Source organism: Seriola lalandi, unplaced genomic scaffold (assembly GCF_002814215.2).
Source record: "Seriola lalandi dorsalis isolate HSWRI2012SDOR001 ecotype SW California unplaced genomic scaffold, Sedor1 jcf7180002054054, whole genome shotgun sequence".
Taxonomy (NCBI): Eukaryota; Metazoa; Chordata; class Actinopteri; order Carangiformes; family Carangidae; genus Seriola; species Seriola lalandi.
In genome coordinates this window covers 46,175-69,038 of record NW_019524607.1, presented here as the reverse complement: position 1 = coordinate 69,038, position 22,864 = coordinate 46,175, and the positions used below count along the sequence as shown (strand labels likewise).

The 22,864-nt window shown below is 41.7% G+C and overlaps 2 protein-coding genes across 4 annotated transcripts in view; one reads left to right on the top strand and one right to left on the bottom strand.

The window, feature by feature from the left end:
* The window catches only part of daam1b (dishevelled associated activator of morphogenesis 1b), a 49,040-nt gene extending 30,110 nt beyond the window's left edge, over nucleotides 1-18,930 (top strand). For 2 of the 3 annotated variants that reach the window (XM_023403003.2, XM_023403004.2), the window contains exons 4-26: nucleotides 3,430-3,501; nucleotides 3,930-4,024; nucleotides 4,562-4,895; nucleotides 5,017-5,127; nucleotides 5,225-5,328; nucleotides 5,681-5,747; nucleotides 5,857-5,974; nucleotides 7,873-8,011; nucleotides 8,234-8,292; nucleotides 8,386-8,573; nucleotides 8,856-9,164; nucleotides 9,253-9,360; nucleotides 10,315-10,344; nucleotides 10,769-10,866; nucleotides 10,972-11,056; nucleotides 11,746-11,852; nucleotides 12,588-12,676; nucleotides 12,944-13,112; nucleotides 13,329-13,436; nucleotides 14,423-14,483; nucleotides 14,596-14,727; nucleotides 16,243-16,413; nucleotides 17,404-18,930. In XM_023403003.2, coding sequence (XP_023258771.1) covers nucleotides 3,430-3,501; nucleotides 3,930-4,024; nucleotides 4,562-4,895; nucleotides 5,017-5,127; nucleotides 5,225-5,328; nucleotides 5,681-5,747; nucleotides 5,857-5,974; nucleotides 7,873-8,011; nucleotides 8,234-8,292; nucleotides 8,386-8,573; nucleotides 8,856-9,164; nucleotides 9,253-9,360; nucleotides 10,315-10,344; nucleotides 10,769-10,866; nucleotides 10,972-11,056; nucleotides 11,746-11,852; nucleotides 12,588-12,676; nucleotides 12,944-13,112; nucleotides 13,329-13,436; nucleotides 14,423-14,483; nucleotides 14,596-14,727; nucleotides 16,243-16,413; nucleotides 17,404-17,616 — 2,967 coding nt within the window. In that variant the 3' untranslated portion in view covers nucleotides 17,617-18,930. The remainder of the gene's footprint in view (nucleotides 1-3,429; nucleotides 3,502-3,929; nucleotides 4,025-4,561; nucleotides 4,896-5,016; nucleotides 5,128-5,224; nucleotides 5,329-5,680; nucleotides 5,748-5,856; nucleotides 5,975-7,872; nucleotides 8,012-8,233; nucleotides 8,293-8,385; nucleotides 8,574-8,855; nucleotides 9,165-9,252; nucleotides 9,361-10,314; nucleotides 10,345-10,768; nucleotides 10,867-10,971; nucleotides 11,057-11,745; nucleotides 11,853-12,587; nucleotides 12,677-12,943; nucleotides 13,113-13,328; nucleotides 13,437-14,422; nucleotides 14,484-14,595; nucleotides 14,728-16,242; nucleotides 16,414-17,403) is intronic. The other variant, XM_023403005.2, reaches the window with a different exon arrangement.
* Nucleotides 18,931-19,650: 720 nt separating this feature from the next.
* l3hypdh (trans-L-3-hydroxyproline dehydratase) lies at nucleotides 19,651-22,749 on the bottom strand. Its single transcript, XM_023402998.2, has 6 exons — nucleotides 22,619-22,749; nucleotides 20,933-21,417; nucleotides 20,673-20,842; nucleotides 20,397-20,519; nucleotides 20,093-20,230; nucleotides 19,651-19,935 (listed from the first exon to the last, which is right to left on the bottom strand). Exons 2-6 carry the CDS (start codon nucleotides 21,408-21,410, stop codon nucleotides 19,810-19,812), a joined length of 1,035 nt encoding a protein of 344 aa, XP_023258766.1. The 5' UTR covers nucleotides 21,411-21,417; nucleotides 22,619-22,749; the 3' UTR covers nucleotides 19,651-19,809.
* Nucleotides 22,750-22,864: the final 115 nt, after the last annotated feature.

Sequence of the window (22,864 nt, the reverse complement as noted above, 5' to 3'; positions counted from 1 at the left end):
ATATTATAAATTCCCAATAATGTAATGGTAGGTTCACCTCTATCAAACATATTGTTGACAGACATGCCTAAACATGTCAAACCGCTACAATAGAAAACATACCGCTCCTGTTCCTTTTAGTATAGTTAAGTAGCTTTATGTCCCGGTCTGTTATGTTTCTCTTCTATTACAGCCACTCTTCTCCATCACAACATAAAAGTCTTTACTACCTGTTCAAAGCTCCACCATGAATAACTCACTTACTTAACGTGAATAGATGTTACACAAGGTGGATATAAAAATAGTGATGTGTAGAGGGAGTAAAATGAAGGCTAAATCCAGCCTGTTCCATTAGATAATCCGCTAACAGGGAAGGCAGTGTCAGGAATTATAAAATGCCGAAATATATTGCGGGAGTGTAGAATGTAAAAGTAGTATCTTGTTTCTTGTTATTCCAAAGAGTGTTTTCTCCCAGACAATAAGGTTTTTGTCTCGTCATTCGATTGTCCCACCGAAGCGAGGATATTTTAATCATGTGGTTACTCCTTTTAGATAATAGACCTGTTCCATCAAAGCATTCACGTAGCCATAACATACTCTGCCACTCTGTGACAGTGTCATATTTCATTACGTCTTCTCTCCCTGATAAAAGAAACGTCAGCTGTTCCTCCTTTCCCCCGTATATGAACTCATCCTCCGCATGCAGGAAAACGCAGACGCCTGCTGTAATTTAGATCAAATCGAGTCGAGCTTCCCTGCTACCACAGAATATGCCCTCACATTTCTGCTGCAGTGATTCTCAAGGCCGTAGGTATGAGTGTGTAGGATATCCTGTCCTGACTAATATGCAGACCGGGCATGCAGATTTAAAAGTCTTTTCCTAAATCCGGTAACAAACTGGACGTGAGGAGTATTGGGAATTAGTCTGATGGATGAATAGTTGGTATGTCGGTGTACAGTACAAACACAGCTGCAGGAAGGCATGACATAAGTTGAAAAACCCCTGTAAATCTGCATTTCACACTAAACTATAGTTTTTGTATGGATTAAACAAGCTTGGATGTGCTGGATTTTCTTTTCTTTGGACAGAGCCAGGTTAGCTGTTCCCCTGTCTCCTGTCATTATGCTAAGCTAAGCTAACCAGTTGCTTAGCTGTAGCATATTTAACACAGAGATATAAAAGTGGTATCAATTGTCACATCTAACTCTTGGCAAAATATTAAAGTGTTCCTTTTAAAGATTGCGTGTTACATAATAATGTGTGTTTACGCTGACAGCTTGCTTTTATGTAGAAATAGTGCAGAAAAGTAACTACTTTCGAGTTGATGTGCTAATAGGCCTTAAAAGCCATGTCACAGGCCATTACATTTGTCAAATTTTTTCCTTTGTTTAAGTATTGATGCACTTATGGCTTACTTTGGCTGCACGCAGCGTCCACCAAGCCAGCAGCAACACAGGCGAGTGAAGAAGATAGTGGAGATGGAAACAGCATGTGCATGCCCCTGTTCCTACTGTGTCCCAGTTAGTGGCCTCAAAGTCCCGGGGCCCGAAGTAGCCTCATGATAAACCTAAACAATGTTGCTCTGCCTCTGTTCAGCTTCAAGAGAACATGCAGGGATGTTTCAGTGTTGGTGTAAATGTGGAGGCGGATTTAGTTGAGCTAAATCTTTATGTGCAGCATCGACCTGCAGAATTGGGGGAGGGACGAGGGACAGAAAGACATCAATATTGCTGACTCGGCAGCAGGCTCTGGCCCCGACCCAGACAGATACAAACTCACCATCTGAGCTCAGGGAGGAAGGGTGTGTGTTTGTGTGTGTGTGTGTGTGTGGAGAAGAGAGGCAAAGGAAGTGGTCGGTTGTCCAAGGCAAACAGGAAAGCTTCACTTCCACAGGTGCAGCTTTTGTATGTGAGTCAGGGGGGAGGTCATTATCAGGTCGCCCCCGAGCTCGCGAACGATGACCACGCTCTTTTTCGCCAGTCGTTTCTTGGCAATTAGATCCTTCAGAAGTCGGACTGGGCCGACAGTCAGTCAAAGCTCTGGCTGTTTGGTTTGGCCGGGCACCTGAGCTGATGAAATCATGCTGCAGAGAATCAATCTTCTTCCTGCTTCTTGTCAGCTCTCTACTAGGCTGCATCATCTGCCAAGAAGCAGATTTACTGATCTGGTTGTTAGCGGAGATTTAGCAGTACAGCTTCAAATTTCATCAAAAAGAAAAAAGTTTGACTTCTGAGAGGACAGAGCTTCTCTTTCAAGCATACTGTCCTATAACCCCTAAATAACTGAGATTGATTCCTGTTTCCTGATGCGTCTTTGATCTTTACTTTTTCAAATGTGGAAAAAAAAAAAATTCCCTGAAATACACTCCCCTTTTTTCTCTCTCATCATGACCCGAAATGACCTGTCACTGTTTGAAGACTGCTGACTTCCGATTTGAAAGATAAACTCTTTAAAGATGTGAAAGGAAGTGGTCCCACCTCTGCATCTGCTCCACTAATGGACTGAACTCCTTCCAGCGCCAGTCTGGTCAAGCTGGCACTGGTCGCAAGTGGAACAGCAGGATCAGGCCTTCCTGTCACTGCACGATCCCTGCAGACCAGCCAAGGTCTGCAGTTTCTGTAAAAGCAGCCAAGTCTCTGCCAAGGCTGCTTTATTAACTGACGCCCAATTAGTTTCTTATGGTCACAGCTCGCCTGTGCTTAATGGAGCAGGAGTTAAAATGAAAGCCTGCGAGCCTTTTATGTTCAAGCCAAGTTCAGGGTCAAGTCATTTTCTCCTCAGCGTTCCCCTTGAGTTTGGAAATTAAATCATCTAAGAAATGTTTTGCAGTTATTTTTTTCAAATGTAATACAAACATTCCTGTCAGGAGATTAATCTCAGCATAAGTCAGGCCACGTCCTTAATCTGCAGTTTTAGCATTCATTTGCTAATCTCAAGAATTTACCAAGCAGCTGTGCTCTCTTTTCGGCACTTCTCACCATCACTTGAAACTCAGTGAAGCGCTGGAGGATAAAATGGGAAGGATATCTGTGTCGCCCTACTTGGAGCTCTCGCTCCATTTTTCAGCTTTTGGCTATTTATGCCCCAGACCTTATGTTCTGTGTGTGTTTGTTGGTGTTTGTGTGTTTCACGTCCTTCAAAGCCCATGATCTGAAAAACAATGGTATGAAATATTCCATCTGGTTTGTAGCTCGTCTTTGATGGATTCAAACATGTGACATAAACCAAATAACAACTTGTCCCCTCGTGTGACTTTCTGAATGATGTGACGTTTTAAAATTCCGAGGAAGTCACGCACAGTTAATATTCATAAGACGACAACTTTTTCCCATTAACGTGTCTCATGCTCTGTCTTCTCTTATCATTGTGTGACATTACTTTAAAAAAAACACAATCCCTTCCTGTATCACAGCACAGCATCATCCAATGTGTTATTCTCTGACTTTCAGGAACAAGAGGAAAACAAAAGTGCAACTAGTTGGCCAGAATACTACATTGACCAGCTCAATTCAATGGCAGCTGTAAGTAATAACATGAACTTTATTTATTCTTTTTTTTTTTTATATCAAAATGGATAAAAAAAATAGTCCTGGAAGAAGGATCTGTCAAGTCAAGGGTGCAGCGTTGTAAATCAAAGACAAAATCTGAGCTATACTTTCAACTAAGAGAGGCCGGTAATGAGCCACCCTTAACACACTTAACATACTTTAATTCAAATATGAAAGGAACACAACAACAACAGTGTCGTTAAATATATACAACGATTGCACACATGCTGTTGTTCTTCACATTCTCTATCTTCAGTTTAACCCACATATGCCATATGTGATTGAAAATGGGAGTTTGCTATTTGACATTTATGTTATGGTGCTGTCTTATTTAAAACCAAATCCTGCTTTATTTTGACTTTGACTCAGATCTTCATGTTGTTTCATCTTTTGTCGAACAGAGAAAGACGCTCCTCGCTCTGGAGAAGGAAGATGAGGAGGAGAGGAACAAAACCATAGAGAGCTTGAAGACAGCTCTGAGGACGCAACCGATGAGGTGGACAGATTTGTAAAAATGTGTCCTCCTCTCTGCTCTCTGTGTGTTCTTTACATTTAATGTCAAGGATCAGCGCTTCCATTTCACCTCTACCCTCGTCTGTCACTCTTTTCAATTCCTCACAACCGTATGTAAATGAGTCCTTTAAGAATTGGAACACCCATAAAGGTCACTGCAGCGTTGGATAAATATTTTTCATTGACGTCAGTGTACATTAAAGGGGACGAGCGAAACATTTCATTTCCAATTTAGGAACTTGAGATTTTCATTACACTTTAAAAGCAAATGTCCTGAGTTACTTATTAAATTTGCTGCAGACAATTTAGTTACAGTTTGGGGAGTAAGGGAATAGAGAAGACGAGTGGACATACACATGCATACACACATTTTCCTTTTGACATTTGATGCTATAACATTACTTAAGGATATTTGTGCATTGCAGTTATATCTCCTATCAAAACAAGTCTTCCCAGAAGTACTAAATTAAAGTTGTCCATAAATCATACGATGACTTCTCTGTGCCTGCTCTCCTCTCAGGTTCGTGACTCGTTTCATCGACCTGGACGGCCTGACATGTATCCTGAACTTCCTGAAGAGCATGGACTATGAGACCACAGAGTCGCAAATCCACACCTCTCTAATTGGCTGCATCAAAGCTCTGATGAACAACTCACAGGGCCGTGCCCACGTCCTCTCTCACTCCGAGAGCATCAACATCATCGCCCAGAGCCTGGCCACAGAGAACATCAAGACCAAGGTGGCGGTGCTGGAGATCATGGGTGCTGTGTGTCTGGTGCCTGGCGGTCACAAAAAAATCCTGGAGGCCATGCTGCACTACCAGCGCTTTGCCTGTGAGAGGACGCGCTTCCAGGTGGGTGGAGGAAAGCCAAGTGCACAGTTGTGGTTTTGAATCTTTTGGATAAAGATAAAGTCGTTGAAAAGCAGCATTGTGTAAAGACATTTAACAAGTGTAATTACTTGTCTGCCCACAGACACTTATAAACGATCTGGACCGGAGTACGGGGCGATACAGAGACGAGGTCAACCTGAAAACAGCCATCATGTCCTTTATTAATGCTGTGCTGAGTCAAGGAGCTGGAGAGGTGAATTACGTACTGCAGACACTTTTTATGCTTCCTTTCACAATAAGAGGTCATCATGTCCCTTTAAACACTGGTTGCATTATTTTTTCAAATATAGACGAGTTTGGAATTCCGTATCCACCTCCGATATGAGTTCCTTATGCTGGGCATCCAACCTGTGATCGATAAGCTACGTTCTCATGAAAACTCCACGTTAGACAGGTGAGTTAGAACATGTCCGTCCAGAACACAATTTACACTTTCCACAGTTACAAATTCGTAAAATCTTAAAAGTTATGAATAGAAACAGCCAATTCTTATCCAGAAAACACTCTGTTACACTCAAAATATTGTATAAGGTATAATGGTCATTCCACCTTTTCCATTTCATGTGAATGGCATCAGATTGTGTGTGGGGGGACAGGAACTCCACTGCCCTAAAGAAAATGGATTTGACTGTGTATTTCATCACTACTTTTAAGAGAAAGATCTTCTGAGATGAAACTGTAAGTTTATTAGTGCATCACATTTGCAGGCGACTTGCTAATCCCTTCGTTCCCTCTGACACTCTCAGGCATTTAGACTACTTTGAGATGCTGCGGAACGAGGATGAGCTGGCTTTGTCAAAACGATTTGAGTCGGTAAGTGAAGAGGAAAACATTTCCTGACTTTACTGTTGCATTATTTGTTAGTTTTAAATATTTTGACGGATTTATTCATGGGTTGCTTCTTCTGCTCCTTCTCCTATAGGCACATATAGATACCAAAAGTGCCACCCAAGTTTTCGATCTCATCCGCAAGAAGATGAACCACACAGATGCATACCCGCACTTTATGTCTGTCCTTCATCACTGTCTCCTCATGCCACGTGAGTGATTATTTACATTATTAGTTAATGTACAGTGCATTCAGAAAGTGTTCAGATCATGTGGCAGCTTTATGCTAAAACCCCCCCCCCCCCCCAAAAAAAATGTCCTCATCAGTCTACACTCAATACCCATGAAAGACTAAGTGAAAACTGAATTTCAAATTTCTTTGCAAATTTATTCTAAACGAAAAACTGAACTGAAGGTTCCCAAGAGCACAGTGCCATGACTTTAGCACAGTTGGATAGCTACTGTTGATCCCAAACAGAAATGCAAATATATTTTTTATGTTACATATGATTGAAAAAGCCTAGTGAGTTAAAAAGTACAGTTATTTGCAAAAGGCAAATTACACATTTTTTTTGATTCCCACAGCAAACGGACATTAACAATGAGCCTTTGTGTGCAAAAGTGCAAAGGTTTTGGCACCTTTCTACTTGTAAAACACTGAGAACTTCATTAACTTATTCCGCTTTAATTGACTTGTTAGGACTTCTGGCAGGTTGTCGTAATCGTCATTAGGAATTTTCAGCTGATGATGAATTTGCTGACTCTTCAAACCTCATGGTAACAAAATGAAGCTAATTGATACCCACAAAGTAGGGCAGGCTATAAAAAGCATTCAAAGTGCTTCCAGCTTGAAACTGAAATGGCATGATCTGAAAGACCAAGAACACTCTCAGTTAAAGCCTCTTGTCTGCTTCTTGTCTGGCAGAAGGGCAAAACGAAACCCCCCTGTATGATGCAGCATTGACGCACAAACAGGGCCTCATCACATCAAAACCTTACAAATGACCTCATCACAAAAGCCAGCAAAGAAGTCTGCAAAAGCAACATCTGGATATCTCCCGAAGTTAGAAGGGGCTGTTTTTAAGCCTGTGAAATAACATTATCGTTATGCATTAACATTTGAAGATTTTGATGTCCGTTTGCCGCATTAGTTGTATTTACTTCTCTTCCCTTCAAAAATTAGTAAGATATGGAATTTTCCCACAGGTGCCCAAACTTTTGCAGGCTCAAAACAAGGTAGTAGTCTTACTCCAGCAAAATACACAGAACATATGTACCCAATGATTTCCTGCCAAAAAAGATAAGTATATTGACTCTGTTCAGATTAGACTGTCCAGAAGTAGGATAAACTCATTCCCAGGCAAACTGAATGCTGTACATATTCAGAGCCAGAAACTGTTGTTGGCTAATATTTTTTTTGTCAATCTGGTTTTCTGCAGAAATTGTATAAAGTCTGATTCCAGTTAGCCAGCTTTCCCACATCTTTTGACTGGAAGTCAAACAGCTGTTCTCCTTGACGCGCACCTTCCCCTCTAAGTGGCTCTTAGACCTCTTTCAGTTACTTTGCTGAGGCATTAAGAGTGTAATTAACACCTCAGCTACGAATACAAGTGTTACGTTTATACACGAGAGTTAATCAGCTGCTTCTGATGGCACTTGAATGGAAAGAGGAATCTGAATAATATTACTGAATATGATATGGTGCATTGAACATTTGCAATACCCTGGCAAGGATAAAAGCTGGATGTGTCCCAACGGTAATGTGTCTGTGTGTTAGTGTGTGTGTTTGTTCACAAAGTTTTCAGGCTAAACAACAAGGCGGCAGTAAACATGTTGTCCTATAACAGATGTTGTCTCACCAATCTAATACATGTGTCACCTTCCTGTAACCTGCAATCATACTGCCTCTCTTTGGCTCATCAGTGTGATTTTGAAACATGACACATCATTCCTTTGTGTTTCATCATAGTCAAACAGCCAGTGTGGCTCCGCCGTCAATCAGTATTTTTCTGAGGTATTAACAAAATGTCAGTGATGGGAAGACGAGTAACTCAGGCCAGGAGACTAATGGGAAACTTGCGTCACTTTCTGTATTTGTGTCTTTCTCCAGACAAGAGAAGTGGCAACACGGTGCAGTACTGGCTGCTGTTGGATCGTATCGTCCAGCAGATGGTCTTGCAGAATGACAAAGGTCACGACCCCGACGTCACACCACTGGAGAATTTTAACGTGAAGAACGTCGTCCGGATGTGAGTCTCCCAGTTTCCCCGAACAGACTGACACATGAATAAGTGCACGGAACAGATGACTTGGCTGAAGAATGTAGAGCTGTAATGTGTTTGCTGAAGATCTGAAAGCCATGTGCTCCACAGCGTCGGTTCAAAAATAGCTTCTCTTTAAGTTCTGAAAAATATCACAGGAGGTGTTCTTGTAGACACTGCAGTTAATTATGTGGGTCATCCTCTCTGCAGGCTGGTCAATGAAAACGAGGTCAAACAATGGAAAGAGCAGGCAGAGAAAATGAGAAAAGGTGCGCATGATTATGAATTATCGAAATATTTCTATAACAAAATAAGTAAATTAAAGGTGTCGGATAAGATCACTGAGTGATGTCCATTCACAGAACACCACGAGTTGCAGCAGAGGTTTGAGAAGAAGGAGCGTGAATGTGATGCAAAGACCCAGGAGAAAGAGGACATGATGCAGACACTCAACAAGATGAAAGAGAAGCTGGAAAAGGAGAGCACCGAGCACAAGAATGTCAAACAGCAAGTGGCTGAACTCACTGCACGACTGCACGAACTCAGCACTGTACGTTGCCCTTCATATTCACCCCTTAAAATAAAACCCTTACTTAATATATTGTTGGATGTTGAAAACCAATTGTTGACCAGAGAAGTCACTGTAAACAATGTGTAAGATTTTAACGCCTAAAATATATGTAAAGAAAGACTTGAGCAAACTTATTATAAGTTTAAGAAAACTATCTAACGTCAAAAAGTCAAACATTCATTAAGTACTGTTTTGTGTTGTCCAGGTTTATGGGTGAAACATTAGTAACTCCGCAACTGTTGTTGTGCTCTCTCCCTGCAGAGGCAGGCGGCTGTTGTTCCCGGAGGCCCTCCCCTCACTCCCGGTCCCCCCGGCGGCCCCCTGCCTCTTCCACCCATGCCAGCTTTTGCAGGTCTGTGCCCACCTCCCCCACCGCCTCCTGGTGGTATGATGCCTCCTCCGCCTCCCCCGCCCCCTCCTCCAGGTGGCCCTCCACCTCCTCCCGGACGCCCACCCATTGGAGGCATCCCTCCGCCGCCAGGAGCGCCGCTGGGACCATCCCTGAAGAAGAAAAACATTCCTCAACCGGCCAATCCACTCAAGTCCTTCAACTGGTCCAAGTTAGCTGAGGTGAGAACAGTGGAGACACAAACAGACCTGAGTATGTTGATGCTTTGAGTGAAAATATGACATAAATGTCTTTTCTTCTCCTGCTCAGAATAAACTGGAGGGCACTGTGTGGATGGAGGTGGACGATGGCAAGGTTTTCAAAATCCTGGATCTGGAGGACCTTGAAAAGACCTTCTCAGCCTATCAGAGGCAGCAGGTACTGAAGATGAGGCCATTCATCCACTCACCAACTGTTGCCGTCCAGTGTCAGAGCGGGCTGGGGGTAGATCTGGAGGGTGGGATGGGTGGCTGAGAGCTCAGCTGGCTTGCATTTTTGGACTTAGACTTGGCTCGCTTTCTGATTTTCTAAAACATTTCTTATGTTTTGCAACTTTTGGTTTCTTAAGCAGTGTTAGAGAGGGGAGAATGGGAGAGGTCAGATAATAAAAGTCAGCCAGAAATCAAAAGAGCTGAAGGGAGATTATTGGGGGGGTTATTATTAGATGCAAAGCTTTCATGCTTGAATCATCTTAAATATCTTCTCACATTTGACTGCAATGCTACATTTTGCCATTTTTTTGTTTGTGGTTTTGATCATTTTGCCATATGTGATTGAAAATGCATGAATGAGCTGCTCAGGATCTGATATTTCTTTCTTGTAGCTTTAGTTTGCAATCCATGTAGATACTAGATAATTATAATCAATAGTAGTGTCTGTCCTAGTTGCACAAAAGGGAATGAGATGTCAACAGACCCTTGTTTTTTTGCACATCAGTCTTAAATAGCAGTGCTCACACACAAAGACCTTAAGCATGAATACACATAATGAGAGGCTGAAAGTAAATACTTTTTTTTAATGACAGCCGCAAATACACATTTCAGTGTTGGCCTGATTAGTTTCACAAAAAGCTGACGAAAAGAAACCCAGACACTCTTGACAGACTTATTTCTTATGTGCACAGCATGTGAACTATAAGCACGTATTGATCACCTGGAACAGCCACTCGTGTGTCACTGCTGCTCACTTCATTACCGATGGATCCATCGTCATCTAAGTGCTGAATGAGCTTTGATTCATTTGCTGTTTGTGTTTATGGGCCGCAAATCACGTAACTGCTTTACTTATTCTAATGAGTGCTTACATCTTCCCTGCTTCTTGCCTGCATTTTAGGACTTCTTTATGATCAATAACAGCAAACAGGTGAGTGCACTTACAGTACAGTTGATATACAGTGTGGAATTCATGTCGCTCATTGTGGATTCAGTCAGACTTTGTGTGTATGTTGTACTTGATGTCCTGTTGTACTTTCAGCTGCGTGTTTCTTTGAATCTGTTTCATTTTTGTCCAGCAGAATATAAACACGTTATAAACCTAAAAACACCTTTTAGACTTTTTATCAAGTCAACATCCTTTGTCCTTGTGTGTGTGTCATGTTCTTTCTTGTTTGACCGTGTTTTGAGCCTTTCTGTATGTCTTCAGCTCGTGTTTGGGATTTCAGGGCATGTGTCAGTCAATCTTCACTCTTTGTTTGTGTGTGACGTTAACCAAAAAAAAAAAAGATCTAACAGGTTTGTGCATGTTAAAATTGCCATCATCCCTCTAACTTTTATCATCTTGCTCGCAGAAAGAGGCAGAGGACGACACACTGAGCTCGAAAAAAGTCAAGGAGCTGTCGGTCATCGATGGCCGTCGAGCTCAAAACTGCAACATCCTCCTCTCAAGGTAAGTTTAGAACATTGTCACTAAAACCCTTTTTAAAAAGAAATTACTGACACATCCCAAATTACAATATATTTACTTAATGGACTCATCTGCTGTGTGCTGCAGGCTGAAGCTTTCGAATGAGGAGATGAAGCGAGCTATTTTAACTATGGACGAACAAGAGGACCTTCCCAAAGACATGCTGGAGCAGGTACTTCATCTGGTTTCCTGCATGCAGCATTGCTTCCTCTGCTGCCACTTGTGCGGTGTGTTTATATGTAGCCGGTTACAGTCAGTACAGAAAGTCATGTAAACGAGAAACCTGGTTACTGTAATACGTGGGTTTCTCCTGGAGAGCTTTTGGCCATGTATCTGGGTAGTAACTGGGTTTATAATTGACTTTTTACATGTGCAGATGTGCGGGACAACCATTTTAAACAGGGAAAACATGTGACAGCTGTTCACTTGGAATAAAGGAAAGCTGTCAAAATAATTCAATCCAAAGTCAGACTAAAAGTTAAACTAACACAAAGTATCCTGTAGTAGACTAAATAAGTTCCTCTCCATTGCTGAACACCTATGCTATCACTATGCTGTCAATCCTCCAACACACACACACACACACACACACACACACACACACACACACACCAAAAAAGTGTATCGTATCACTACTACCATTGAAATAAGTGAGCCGTGCAAAATGAGGTCATGTCGGGGTAAATCTGCTCACCGACCTGCTGCATGTGCAGTGCATTCAGAAAGTCTTCAGACCTCTTCACTTTTTTCACATTTAGTTCTGTTTCAGCCTCGTACTAAAACAAACAAAATCATCAGTTTACACTCAATACCAATATTTGGTAAATATGTTAAGTAAAGAGTTTGTTCCTGTTCCGTCAGCTGCTGAAGTTTGTCCCAGAGAAGAGCGATGTGGATCTTCTGGAGGAGCACAAACACGAGCTCGACCGAATGGCAAAACCCGACCGTTTCCTCTATGAGATGAGCAGGTAAGTGTTTTAATTCAGTATCAAAACAGGTGGTTATCTCAGACCTGACAGCCCCAGGTCGGTGCAGCACTTGCAGATCTACTGCCAAACAATAGCCATTGTTTCCTCTTCGTCATAGATAAATGAAATGACACATGGGTTTCTACTTAGCCGGGAACAATGGCTGTCTGTGTGAATCACTGTGAATTGTGTTGGTGAATAAATAGAATCCGTAATGTAATAACAGTATTTGAGTTGCAGTTTTGTAAACAAAGTCCTATAAGACTAAAGGAACAAAGGAAACATGTCATGTCGGCCACTGAGTGCATAAATACATTGAGACCAAGCTAAGCGAAGATCGAAGAGATTCCTACATTATAGTGACAATAGAAACATATTTAACAGTTTTTTCAAATTCAATAATTTACTGTAGTTTGACAGTTGTTACATTTGAGTTTCATCAGAATACAGAATGGACTGGCGGACAGATGTCACAGTGGTATTCATTAGCTGCAGATTCAGTGATTTATAAGCTGAAATCATAAACCCTCTAAAAAAAATAAGCTTCACTACCACAACTAAACTTTATATGTGTCATTCAATAAGCATACAGGCGGCTTGCTTTATTTTGCGCGAGCACAGTGTCCATGTTTGTGGCTTTTTGTCTAAATTTGTGGATTTCCCTGTTCATAATTTATGATTTTTTGTCTATTTTTGTTCTCTTCTTCTGACACGCATTTTCCATCTCCTGTCCAGAATAAACCACTACCAGCAGAGGCTGCAGTCTTTATACTTCAAAAAGAAGTTTGCAGAGAGGATAGCTGAGATCAAACCCAAAGTTGAAGGTGGGAAAAGTCTTATACACCATGAACATGATTTTTTTATATACATATAAAAGTGGAGGGCTGAAAAGTATTATAGTCTATTTATATCTAACCTGGTAGCCCTTGTGTTTTTAAGTAAGGAAAGCTTCTAAAACCTCTCATGTTTTTGTATTTTTACCTTTTGATATTTGCCAAGGAATTAACAAGCAAGCTACCAGAGACAGATGTCTTCTAAGTCTAAAAATAAATTCGAATTCGCTAGAAACATTCATTGTCTTCATGTTTCAGCTCTGACCAAGGCATCTAAGGAGATCTTACACAGTAGAAACCTGAAGCAGCTGTTGGAGGTGGTGCTGGCCTTTGGAAACTACATGAATAAGGGTCAGAGAGGAAACGCTTACGGCTTCAAGGTGTCTTCACTCAACAAGATCGCTGACACCAAATCCAGTATCGACAAGTAAGTGCACTTTCTCAGTCACAACATTAAACCTTTTGCAGGCAGTAGGAGAGAGAATGTATGGAATATAAAAGTCACATCTGGAACTGGGAATGGGATATTTATGAAACTCCATATGGTTATTCATATCTGAACCTACATAAAAAAAGCAATATATTGAACATTTGACACGTTCACTCCAGCTCAGTGTGTCTGTACGTCTCCGTGTTGTTGTAGAAACATAACTCTCCTGCACTACCTGATCACCATTCTGGAGAAGAAATACCCCAAAGTCCTGATGTTCCAGGAGGACCTGCAGAGTATCTCAGAGGCAGCCAAAGTCAAGTAGGTGAAGCCTTGGAGCTGTGGTTCCCAATCTGGGGGGTTGGACTCCTCAAGGGGTTACAAGATGAAAATGTATGCGTTTCAACATGATTAACAACGATTGGAAAGAAAAAACACATATTCTGCTACACAAATTATTTTTTATATATTTTTACGGGTTATAAGAATTCAGGTTGAGGAGGCTCCTTGTAAAATAATAGAATAAAAATCAGGTCCAAGATACAGACAGGGCTGCCAGACTTGATAGAAGTGATCTGCTTTGATATGTAGATTACTTGTGAGATATTCTTAAAGAACCAGCTCAAATATAATTTTACATCAGCCTTTAACAGAAGGGCCCTTATCGCTAATCCACTATACTAATATATGTTTCCTTACAGCAAAAGTGATAATGTTATATACCTTTTGCTATCTACAGTTGTTATATTTCTACTTGGGAGGCCCCAAAATCGACATTAGATCCATTTCTAAATCTTTGTCTAATATTTTTTCAGACCAATACTTGTGCAATTTACAACATGACCATAGGCAATGGGTCAAGGAACCTATTTCAGTTTTACATTTAAGGCAAGAGAGAGAGTAATAGACTGGCTGCAGTTAAGGAATATACTGTATATTCTATGTATAATTCTAAACAGGATTTCTTCTGTTCAAGTACAGATGTTTATCTCTTTTGGCTTAACTCCAAAAACCCCCCATGTGTCCTCATCAATACTTACAATCCTTGCTTCTTTATGTAATACTGGATAACATTACCTTGTTATGTTTCCAAACACTCAAATCAAACCATCTGGTTCTTCTCCCAAGTTAAGACATATGCAACCTGCGACAAGGCCAAGGTGTCATGATTAGACACGGCTTTGTGTTTAAGAGTCATAAGCTGAGATGGTTGGGAACCATTGCCCCGGAGAACCTGCTGCCTAACTTTCAACTTCTTGTTTCCCTTCACTCTGTGTGCGACAACATCTTTCGTTGTTTGTTTGCAGTATGACAGAGCTGGAAAAAGATATCTGCAACCTGCGCAGCGGCTTGAAGAGCGTTGAGAGTGTGAGTCACAAAGATTTGCATGACATTTTATTGGTCATGCAGTTGTACATTGTTACATGGAAATCTAGTGTAGCTCTCCTTCAGTTTCCTCTCTTGGATTTTCACTTCTTAGGAGCTGGAGTACCAGAAGAAGCGACCGCAGGAGCTGGGAGACAAATTTGTGTCTGTGGTGAGTCAGTTCATCACTGTGGCCAGCTTCAGCTTCTCCGATGTGGAAGACTCTCTCACCGAGTCCAAAGAACTGGTAAGTCATCGTGTCTGTGCGGTGTGTTTCTCTTTGAGCAGACCGGACAGAACCACTGTCACTTGTAGACACAGACACTGAAAGCTCGCGTCCCATTTCCTCCTGGCGCAGCTGTTTCTACGCACCTTATTGACCTCATCAGTCACCTCTCTAGGAAAGCTAACAGCGGGAGTGAAGTGTTTCAGCTTCCTGCTGCAGCGCCACTGACACTTTATTGGTCGCTCGTCGTCTTATGTGCGGGCCAAGAGTGAAACCCGGTGCAGAGGGTTGGATATTGTTTAACATGACTGCGTTCTGCATTATATGGACGATGTGTGTCTCTTTGTGTCATGGTTTTAGGGACTGTAATCACACCTGCCAACTGCTTTAACACGTCATTTTGTGAATGCTTTGTGAATCCATTTTAGTGTGGGTGGTCTGTGGGAAAATTAGAGGCTAAAGGTGCTCTGGTGGGCCAGCAGAATGAGCACTTTCCTCCATAGCTCATGTGTAGCACGAAAAGCAGAAGAAGAAACAAACCTCAAATTTGCAGATGGCCATATGAAGGGAAATGGGCTTTTTACAAGCAGAAACCTGAGCATGCTCACCTTTTAATGGAGAGCTTGACACCCTCAAGTCAGATTTATACGTCTGTCCACATTTATTGGTGCAAGGCAGGAAGAGTTTTTTTTTTTTTTTTTTTATCTTGAGCATGTTTTTCGCCCCATAGTGTGAGTCTGTGCTACATTGACCTGAACGCTCAGCTGGTCACATGGCAACCATTAGTCTCTGTGAATCATTTACGGTGTCCCACAGTTAAATATTTGAGAGTGTTTACAGTTGTCCTCTGTACTCATGATTGGGAACAAGAGAGCCCCTGCTGACCCTCTAAACACCTCCTTCCATCTGGTGTGTGTGTGTGTGTGTGTGTGTGTGTGTGTGTGTGTGTGTGTGTGTGTGTAATAAAATGTTTGCAGAAGACCACCATATGAAGAAAAAAAAGGGACATTTCATGTCTTTTTGTCTTGCGTCACAGAAATCATGTTCCATTGATTCCTGTTGTGAAGAAGTAAAAAACCTTGTATCTCATTTGACTGAACATTTCATTCAGTTCAGAAAAAAAACAACTGACAAATAACTTAACTGCGTCTTTGCTCCACCTGATAAGAGTTTGCGTGTCAGAGCTGCCGTTAGCGTGCAGATCTTTGAGGGTATATGTTCTCAGCATGATCTCACATCTGGATGTTCTCCTTTTTTAACTTACTGTGAAAAATACCTAACAAACACATTGCCTTAATTTGGGCTCTGGCTCCAGTCTCCGGCCCTCAGCTGTAATCAGTAGCTGGTCAGATCTGGGTGAACATGGGCTTCAAAGCCTGACTACTGGTACCCTGCTCTGATTTCAAAGAGCTGGGACCTAATGAGTCTCCTGTAAAACAGTCAAAGATGGAGTAAAACATGGTTCTGCTGTGTCCTGCTGTAAATCTAATCCCATGTGCCCCTCCCCGTGTGCCCCCTTTCTCTTTGGTCCCACAGTTCCTGAGGGCAGTAAAGCACTTCGGTGAAGATGCCAGTAAGATGCAGCCAGATGAGTTCTTTGGCATCTTTGACCAGTTCCTGCAGTCGTTCGGCGAGGCGCAGCAGGAGAACGAGAACATGCGAAAACGAAAAGAAGAGGAGGAGCGCAGGGCCAAGATGGAAGCTCAGGTATGTAATCGTTTGCTGTTTCCATATGATTCTTGACAAAAAAGAACCACAACTTTTATAAAACACAAGTTGTCACAATAGATCCCAATTTTCTTAAATTAATTGCAGTTTTGAGGAGTATTAACTCAAATATTCTAGAAAATCAGAAGTAACTCAGAGTTAAAGTGAGACTATGTAACTTTTGAAATAAGAGAAAAACACAATCTTTCTTATACAGATAAAGAGTTGAATTCATAACCAATAAAATGGACCCTCGCTTAATTCAAACATTTAGGGGTTTTGCTACTACAGCCTCATTTCTTCTGGTATGACAAGTAGCTTGTGTTATTGTCGCACTTTAACGTTACTCAGATGCAATAATAGTTTGATTTACTTTCTTTATGAGAGTTAGGTGAGAAGACTGAATCCACCCCCATGTTTGTATGATAAACATTTAGCTACAGCTGGCAGCCGGTTAGCTTAGCTTATCTTAGCATAAGGACTGGAAACCAGGGGAAACAGCTAACCTGGCTCTTCCCAATGATAACAAAATTCATTTAGCAGCACCTCTAAAGCTCAGTAATTAGCAAACCATTTCTCATACCTTTGCTTAATCTGTACAAAAGCAGAAGTAAAAAAAAAAAAGGTTTTATATGTGTGACTATTTTTCAGCTGGTTTCCCAGCAACCTCACAATATTGACAAGAAGGAAGTCACTGCACCTGGTCAAGAAATAGCCTTAAAAGGGGATTTTGTCCCTTTGGACAGAGGCTTCAGGCTTCAGGCTTCCAATCTTTCTGCTAAGCTAAGCTAACTGGCTGCTAACTGTAGCGTCTATTCACTGAACAGAGAAGAGAATGGCATCAATCTTCTCATCTAGCAGTTCTGGGAACTGTTGGGCTTCCCTTTATAATTAAAGTCTCAACCTTAACAAGTGTCTTGACATAATTCATGTTATGATTTGGCACTATTTAAGTAAAACTGATTAAATATCCCTTTTGTGTGTCGCCAGCTGAAAGAACAGAGGGAGAAGGAGAGAAAGGCCCGGAAAGCAAAGGCAAATGGGGAGGATGACGGCGGCGAGTTTGATGACTTGGTGTCAGCGCTGCGATCAGGCGAAGTCTTTGACAAGGACTTGTCCAAGATGAAACGCAACCGCAAACGCATCAACAACCAGACCACAGACTCGAGCAGAGAGCGACCGGTCACAAAGCTCAACTTCTAAGCAGAGGTTGAGATCATCATCCCAGTTTCTCTCGCCCGCCCAGCCTTGCCCCTGCTCATCATTAGTTTCCCTCTGGGTCAAACTGACATTCACATTCCTCGGCACCCTCCTCCAGACCGACCCAGCGCCGCCTGAATGAACCACGGTTGCACCATCGCAACAAAAACCACACACGGCACAACATGTTCGAAACCTTTCATCCTCTCAGATTTTGATGTTAAACGGAGCAGAAGCCAAAAACTATTATTATCGACCAAATCTGATAATTCCTGCTGGAGGATCAGTTTGGCCAAATGAAACGTTTTTAAGAAGTCTGTCATGCAGGACCAGGATGTTCTGTCTCGTTCCAGGTGTGAGAGACGGTCACAGTTGTTTGATAGGATGCGTTCTGTGCTGTTTTTTGTACGTCAGAATCTATGCACAGAGTGAAATGTGCAGCTTTTAGACTCGTTCGGGGCTTGATGCTCGTTCCAAACAGGAAGATGATTCCATTAAAAAACACAAGGGGCCATTTTGTACGGACTGATTTCATAGATTGAGAGGGTTTTGTCCAAGAGACAAAGACAAAGACTGAATCTGAACTTCCTCTTGACGCTGCCACTCCCTTGCAGTCAGAACCATTAGAGGACTGAGGGGCTGCATCTTTAAACAGACGCGGTTTTAACTGCAAGTAGCACAGTTGAGAGGCAGATGTTTTTTTTTTTCTATTCATCATTATTGACACACAGCATTTATATATCTGATCACTGTATGTTTTATTTGAACGTTTTCCTGTTAAGAGCTGGCCTTAACTCTGTTGATTTTAATTGTTGAGTTGATACTCTCTAAGGCCTGGGCCTAATCTGCAATTTCTCAACAAGTGTGGACACTCATGTCATAGATTACATATATCTATATATAAGGTTGCGTGCTTGTTACACATGCACATATGAATTCATAATTACTATGCTAAATGCCATTAAAACCATACCCAATCGATGCAATACACTTGTTTTTCCTCTCTGAAGGGAGTGCCCTCCTTTTAAAGTTTTTATTTGAACAGATGAAAGATGTTTTCTGCACGCTGGCTGGATTTACACTGCATTTAAAAAGAAAAATAGTAAGTATCAACATCCTGATTTTACAGCCTGTGATCCACATGTGAGGTCTTCAAGAGCAAGAACCTCACATGTCGACATGGAACTTCTGATTTTAATTTGTCCTCTCAGCAGCTGTGTGAATCCATCCAGCGTCACACACCCCCACTGAACTTTTATAATTTAAATATCGCCTTCCATTGTACAATGACCTGATGGAAATAAATGGGAGAAAACAGTCGTGAGTTTTTGTATTCAGTTAAGGAGCACACTTCAATGAATTCTTGTGTGTGAAGAATTTTTTGTTTTGTTTTGTAGTACTTAACTTCAAAAAGACCCTGACAGCACCCAGGCTCAGAGCTCCATCTACAGGTCAGTATGTGCTCCTTCCCGTCCAGTGTGGTTTCAGACTGGACATTCTTACATTTCATACTAATCCAAACTCCTCCTGATGTTACAACCTGCAAATGTTCACACTGAAGCCTCATATGTGATTGTTGTCATAGAATCTATTCGGAAATTTTCTCTTTGAATTCTCATTAAAAGCGACTTAAGGTGAGACAGTCGCACTCTCTATATTAGTGCACAGCTCAGTAACTTATTATAGTAGCTTTCAATTCAAATGTCACAGTGCAGTATAAAGAATATTTTATTCAGCCTAGATTTGTTATGTCATTGCTCTGAATTACGTGAATTTTCTTTGTGAAGTTTTTTTTAATTTTTCTTTATTGTTTTTAGGATAACAGCCAGTTTCACATCCACATCCTTGGTTATTTACTTTGCTATTGACTTTGCTAATGTACAGTTTAAGTTGAGGACAAATTAATCTGTCTATTTCTTAAACCAGGTTCATTTCACCCACCATGAAATATAAAAAAAGGCAGGTACATTATTTCTCAATTTACTACTTAGGTTAATCTGGCAATAATTAACTCTTATAAAGAAAACTAAAGGAACATTTTAACTGTATATCCTTAAAACAGTTTATTATAACTCATATTCTCCTCTTAGAGTTTAGAGATTTGCTTTCGGTACAAAGCGTTTTTGTAACTCTTCATTTTTTAACTACCTTTTCATCTACAGCCACGTTTAATTGAACAACAACAACATTTGAAGCTCACTTCAGCAGAAACCCACGAGTCAGCTCGTCGTCCGGCTCCTGCACAAAGCGAGAAACTCCGGTGTAAAAAGCTCTGCCTGCGACTTCCACCACGACGGCCTTGAAGTCTCCACACTTGGTCTCCTGATGAGAAACACGAAAGAGAATCACAAACATAATCAATCCAATCCGTTCATCGGTTTACATCTTGACGATGTGATTTTCAACCTTAAAGATGCTGACAGCTTAAAGTGCTGTATCGACTTCACTTTCTGCAGAATAAGGAGCGAAGCTCAGGTACCTCGACAGCTTTTCCTGTGAACTGGGATCCGGTGGCTCCACTCTGAAACGTCCTGGTCTGGTTGAGCTGGATGAGACCTTTGTGATACTGCAGAGCCACTCGAGCTGTAACACCAGAACCAGTGGGACTTCGGTCCACCTGACAACACGTTTAAAGCCGGGTGAAGATGATACTAACAAACCAGACGGCATGTTGTGTCTGTTCTGTGCTTTTTTGTCTTTTTTACTTTAGTACACTTGATATTTCACTGAGTCATGCAGCAGCTCTCCTTTAAGTGTCAAATGATAAGACGTCTGTAAAATACCTGAGCCTCTGCAAACACACAGACGTTGGCGGTGGGATCAGAGGAATAATCGTCTTTTCCATCGGTGAGGATAGTGCCGTAGAGGAAGGCCAGATCATCACTGGTTGGGTGGTGCAGCTTCACCTACGAGTGAATAAGGCAAAAGACTGTGAAATCAACATATGCAATTGTTCTTGATGCTTGGCTTGGGTCCCTCATTACAATTGAGGGAAATCACAACACTGAGGATACTGTGTGTAGTGATTCTACACAGGATGTGCAATATGAACGTCTCACCTGAGCTTTGACAGCGTTTGTCACCGCTGAGGCTGCGTCTACTAGATCTCGAGTCCTGGACTTGGTGACGTCCAGGCCAAACCTCTGGGCGTTTACGAAGGCGTAGAAGGCTCCTCCGTAGCTGATGTCAACCGTCACATCACCGAACCCTTCCACGCTCACCTTCACATCTGGTGACAAGTCATTTAGTTAGTCCTGGGAAATATAAAAAAACACCTGAAAACACTTTGGTTTCTTGCGGATCAAGGTGAGTTTCCTACCTGTAGCAAATGCAAAGGCCGGCACACTGAGAAACCTCACTCCTCCTGTTTTACCATCAGAGTACTCAACAAACGCCATCACCAGCCCGCAGGGACAGTGTATGTTCACCTGCGTCTCTGGTGACTTTGTCTCCTTCACCAGTTTGTAGTCGACAGCGAAGCGTCCGAGTGCGATGACGGCGTGTCCGCACATGGTGCTGTAGCCCTCGTTGTGCATGAACAGCACCCCCAGGTCAGCCTCGGGTATCTCGCTGTCCACGATCAGGGCTCCGTACATGTCGTAGTGTCCCCGGGGCTCGTACATCAGCACCCTCCTGAGGTGGTCCAGATGTTCTCGTACGTAACGCCGCTTGGATAGCACGCTGTCACCTTTGACCTCTGGGTAGCCACCGAGGATGATCCGTAAAGGCTCTCCACCGGTGTGCATGTCAACCACTGAGAGCTCGTCTCCCTCGTGAGGTGGAAGCTGCATTTCCATATCAGTGCTGATTCAAAACATTTTTAACAGTGCAGTTATTTTCTTAAATATTTGAGTGGTTTTTCAGTGAATAAAATGAAAATTATTCGTCAACCCCAAGTTAATATATTCATTGTTGTTTTGTCGACCAACAGGGAAAAACCCCAAAAGATGTTGAGTTTACATTTTTCCTTTATAAAAGACTTAAACAGTTTATCAGTTGTAACTTGTTGCCTAATTTTCTGTCAACCAGCTAACTGGTTAATCAACTAATCATCTCACCCTAGAGTGGTTTCTGAGTTCCTGCGTAAATAATGATGAAACTGTATAGTGGGGTTCAGTAGGGGCCCAACAACAAATCTTTGCCCCAGGGTCCCTCTGGTGGTTAATCCACCCATGACCTGAGGAGTTTGTCTTCTACATAGAAACATCAAAAACAAAGCACATATCAGCTATTTTAATTATGTTAATGTGCTGTTTGATTTTATCCATTAGTAACACAAAAATATAGGTTTTTAATTTTAAATTTGTAATTTGTCAGTATTGTACTGAAATGAATTATATTTTCATCAGAACTGTTGTAAACAAACATTTTCAGAGAGTTTGTTTTCAATGATGAATTCTCTGGGTGCCATTTAGAAAAGCTCCAGTCAACACAGATTTCATTCTTATACTTTTAGAAAATGGTGAGCAGGATGAATAATTATGACAGAAACTCCGGATAACCTCCATAAAGTAAGTTATCTCCATCTCAGCACTGTTCGTGTGGACAACAGCACTTAATGAATGTAATCCTTCTCAAAAAAGAAAAACCTGTTATTACATTTCAGACAGACATTTTTTTTTTTTACCTACTGCAGTTTGGACCGTGATAAAGTATGACACACACTGTTGCGTTCGCGGCACCTTAGAGAAGAGTGGAAATCCCAGAGGCGGTCGCATCCACAACAGCTGCAAATTCCTCCAAAGCAATTCAAAACTGGAATCAGCACTGCAGGACACTTTTTGTTCGCAAGATTCAACCTGGATAATATTACTACCAAACCAATTATCATAAAATTGAGATTTTCTTTTAGAAGCTAAGTGTTGTCAATAGAAGTGAATGGGGGGGAGACGGGACAGCGACTATTCGTAAGGTCGAAGTGTAACGTGACGCTACTCTCCGATAAAATGCTGCAAAAGATCAGCGTTACTGAAACTAATACAACTCCAGAAAGAGTCATATTTACCTTCTTTACAGTTTCTCTGTACTTCGGACTCAAACTTCTGCAGCCTTCAGTCTTTTATGTGTGTGTGTGTGTGTGTGTGTGTGTGTGTGTGTGTGTGTGTGTGTTTCAGTTTGCAAAGACACAAAAATTAGACTTTAGTGCCACCCTGTGTTCTGGAGGGCTGCAAAACATGAAGCGTTCAATACCATTTTTTTTTCTGTCCGGATTCATGGAGTGGAAGCCACAGCTTCAAGAGATGGAAAAATA